Source organism: Triticum dicoccoides, chromosome 3A (genome assembly GCF_002162155.2).
Source record: "Triticum dicoccoides isolate Atlit2015 ecotype Zavitan chromosome 3A, WEW_v2.0, whole genome shotgun sequence".
NCBI lineage: Eukaryota > Viridiplantae > Streptophyta > Magnoliopsida > Poales > Poaceae > Triticum > Triticum dicoccoides.
Window position 1 is genome coordinate 575,262,112 of NC_041384.1, and position 2,526 is coordinate 575,264,637.

At 53.0% G+C, this 2,526-nt stretch overlaps 2 protein-coding genes across 2 annotated transcripts in view; one reads left to right on the forward strand and one right to left on the reverse strand.

Moving 5' to 3' along the window:
* LOC119269297 (4-diphosphocytidyl-2-C-methyl-D-erythritol kinase, chloroplastic-like) overlaps window positions 1-777 on the forward strand; it is a 5,167-nt gene extending 4,390 nt beyond the window's left edge. Inside the window, exons 10-11 of the mRNA XM_037551093.1 lie at window positions 76-161; window positions 349-777. Coding sequence (XP_037406990.1) covers window positions 76-161; window positions 349-461 — 199 coding nt within the window. The 3' untranslated portion in view covers window positions 462-777. The remainder of the gene's footprint in view (window positions 1-75; window positions 162-348) is intronic.
* Window positions 778-818: 41 nt separating this feature from the next.
* Window positions 819-1,606, reverse strand: LOC119269300. The gene has a single exon (XM_037551095.1). The coding sequence runs from the start codon at window positions 1,455-1,457 to the stop codon at window positions 984-986; it is 474 nt and encodes a 157-aa protein (XP_037406992.1). The 5' UTR covers window positions 1,458-1,606; the 3' UTR covers window positions 819-983.
* Window positions 1,607-2,526: the final 920 nt, after the last annotated feature.

The window sequence follows — 2,526 nt, forward strand, 5'->3', positions numbered from 1 at the left end:
CTGCATTTGGAATTTGGAAATGCATTTAGTAGGCAAACTATTTGAAAGGGACAACATTGTGAATGTTTCATGCAGTGGAAGCACTATAGTTGGAATTGGTTCCCCAGATCCACCTGCGTTTGTGTATGACGATGACGACTACAAGGATGTTTTTGTGTCAGGTATGTTGCCTGTTGCATTTCACAAAATTCATGTTCCTCATCTATACACGGTCGAAACGCTTAGCCGAATTGCCGAACACATAGACAAAACTGGATTGCTGATATCCGAACAGACAAAAGTTGTGTTAAACAAACAATTTGGAACCTGTATTGCGCTAATTTTGAGTCCTCCATGTCTTTGGTGCAGAGGCTCGCTTTCTCACTCGCGACGAGAATGAGTGGTACAGGGAACCAATGTCGTCGAATGCCAGGTTTAGCAAAGAAGATTCACTGTCAGAGGCAGCACCAGTCGTGGACTGACCGAGTGAGGTTCTGTATTTGGTCTCAGTTTTGCGGCTGTGGCACACAGGTGTGGATTTGTTCAATACATGTTGACATGAGAAGAGCAGCTACACCATCAAGTTTGTTGATAAGAAAATTTGATTTTGTAAAGGGAAACGGTAATTAAATCGAGCAAATCCTGGAACTAACTACTCCCTCCGGCCCATTATGGGAGGGAGGGAGGGAGGGAGTATTTCAGTAGGTATCTATCACTAGCATGCGCAGTAAGGAATCACAATTGTTTCCAGATCACTTGGCAAGAAAAGAGTGGGTGCATTCTGTATGAAAGGGAAAACACCAGGTTTGGTTCTACAGTATATTTGAAGGGAATCAACGTTGACTTCCAATTCCAATCTTCCATTCCATAAGAAAACAAAGCTTTGACATACATTCCCTTCAACTGAAACTATCACATGATCTACTAGGAAGGAAGAGAACGACATTGACGCCCTTGAAATCTAAGCTGGGTCGCGGACAAGAAACGGAATCAAATCCAGGGAGTCATCGTTCCGATTCAGTTTGCCTTCCCGGATGGCGACGGCCCTGATCGCCCACCGCCGCCACTGACTGTGAGCTCCCGTCTTTGCCGTCCTCAGCTCCGGTGTCCGAGGCCGTGGCCGTATCCTCCTCCTCCTTCGCAACCGGGGAATCTTCCGGGTCGAGGGCCTCCTGCTCGGCGGCCACCGGCGGGTTGAACGACCCGAACTTGGGCGTCGTCTCCAGCGCCACGAAACCGCCGCGCGCGTGCTGGAAGGAGAAGGACGAGCCGCCGTCACGGTTCCCGTCCGCCTCGCCATCCCCACCCTTGGCCGCGGCGCAGGGCACGCCGTCGAGCGCCGCGACGCTCGCGCGGCGCCGCTTCGTCCCGGGCCGCTCCTCCTCCCGGCCGTCCGCCGGGGCCGGGCGCTTCTCGGGGACGGGCAGCGGAGGGGGCGCGGGCGGCCCGGAGCCCTCGGCCCGGGCCTCCGCCGCCATTCGGGCTTGGAGAGCAGACAGCGGCGGAATTGGGCAAGGGAGGCGGAGCGGAGTGAGGCTCGGGGAATCCGCGGGGTGGGATCGGGAGTGGAGTTTTCTATTCCGGCCGAGTCACGGTGCGCGTGCTCGCCTCCGCCGGCTCTCCTTTTGTGGCCAGTTGATGAGTGACGACGATTGACGGCGTGAGGGTAACATGCGAGGAATGGCTTGCGGGACGGGACGGGACGACACCGCCCACGCTGCCCTCTCCTGTCGTCGCTGCTGCACAGCGGCGGCACCTTTGCTGCGACGCGCGCAGGCGCCTCTCTGCTGCGTTGCCGCCACGACCGTCTCTTATGTTTTTGTTAGGGCGATACGGTGGACTCGATCTTCGGTGATTTGAGGACATGGGCCATGGCATGAGCGTTTGGAGGACAACTAGTATCCGAGTAGTCGAGTAGAGTGTGGGAGTGGGGTGGAGGCTCGGTTAGGGCCGGCTTGTGATTCCTAACTAGCACAATTGTAATCTCTTGTATATATATTTCTCTTTTCTATAAAGCTAAGGTACGCCATTGGCGTATCCTCGAAAAAAATGTTTTTGTTAGGATCTACTCGTCCTTTATTGATTTCACAGCTCAATTGCGATAGGTGGTCTCTCTCTCATACTCCCTTCATTCCAAAACAAGTGTCTTAATTTTATACTAGCTCCAGTACGAATTTGTATTAAGCTCAAGACACTTATTTTGGACGGAGAAAGTAGGGAGGGTAAAACAGAAATGTAAAAGCCACCGAGCCGTTTGCCGTGATCCATCGTATACCCCTCTTCCCACTCGCATCTCTTAAGAGCATCTATAGCAGACCCCGTATGAGATATCAAGGTCTTATGATAACAAACAACATGGTATGTGGAATATCAAGGTCTGAAATGATCGACATGTGACATCGTTTGAATCTCTTGTTGGGTTGCGCTGGGCCGGCTCGGTGGGAGTCGGGGCCGCGAGTGAATGGGCCAGGGTCAGCTGGGTATGTGACCCAGGCTGAATCGGACCCTATCCCTCCTCGTAGCGGAACCCCATGCACGTCAACAATT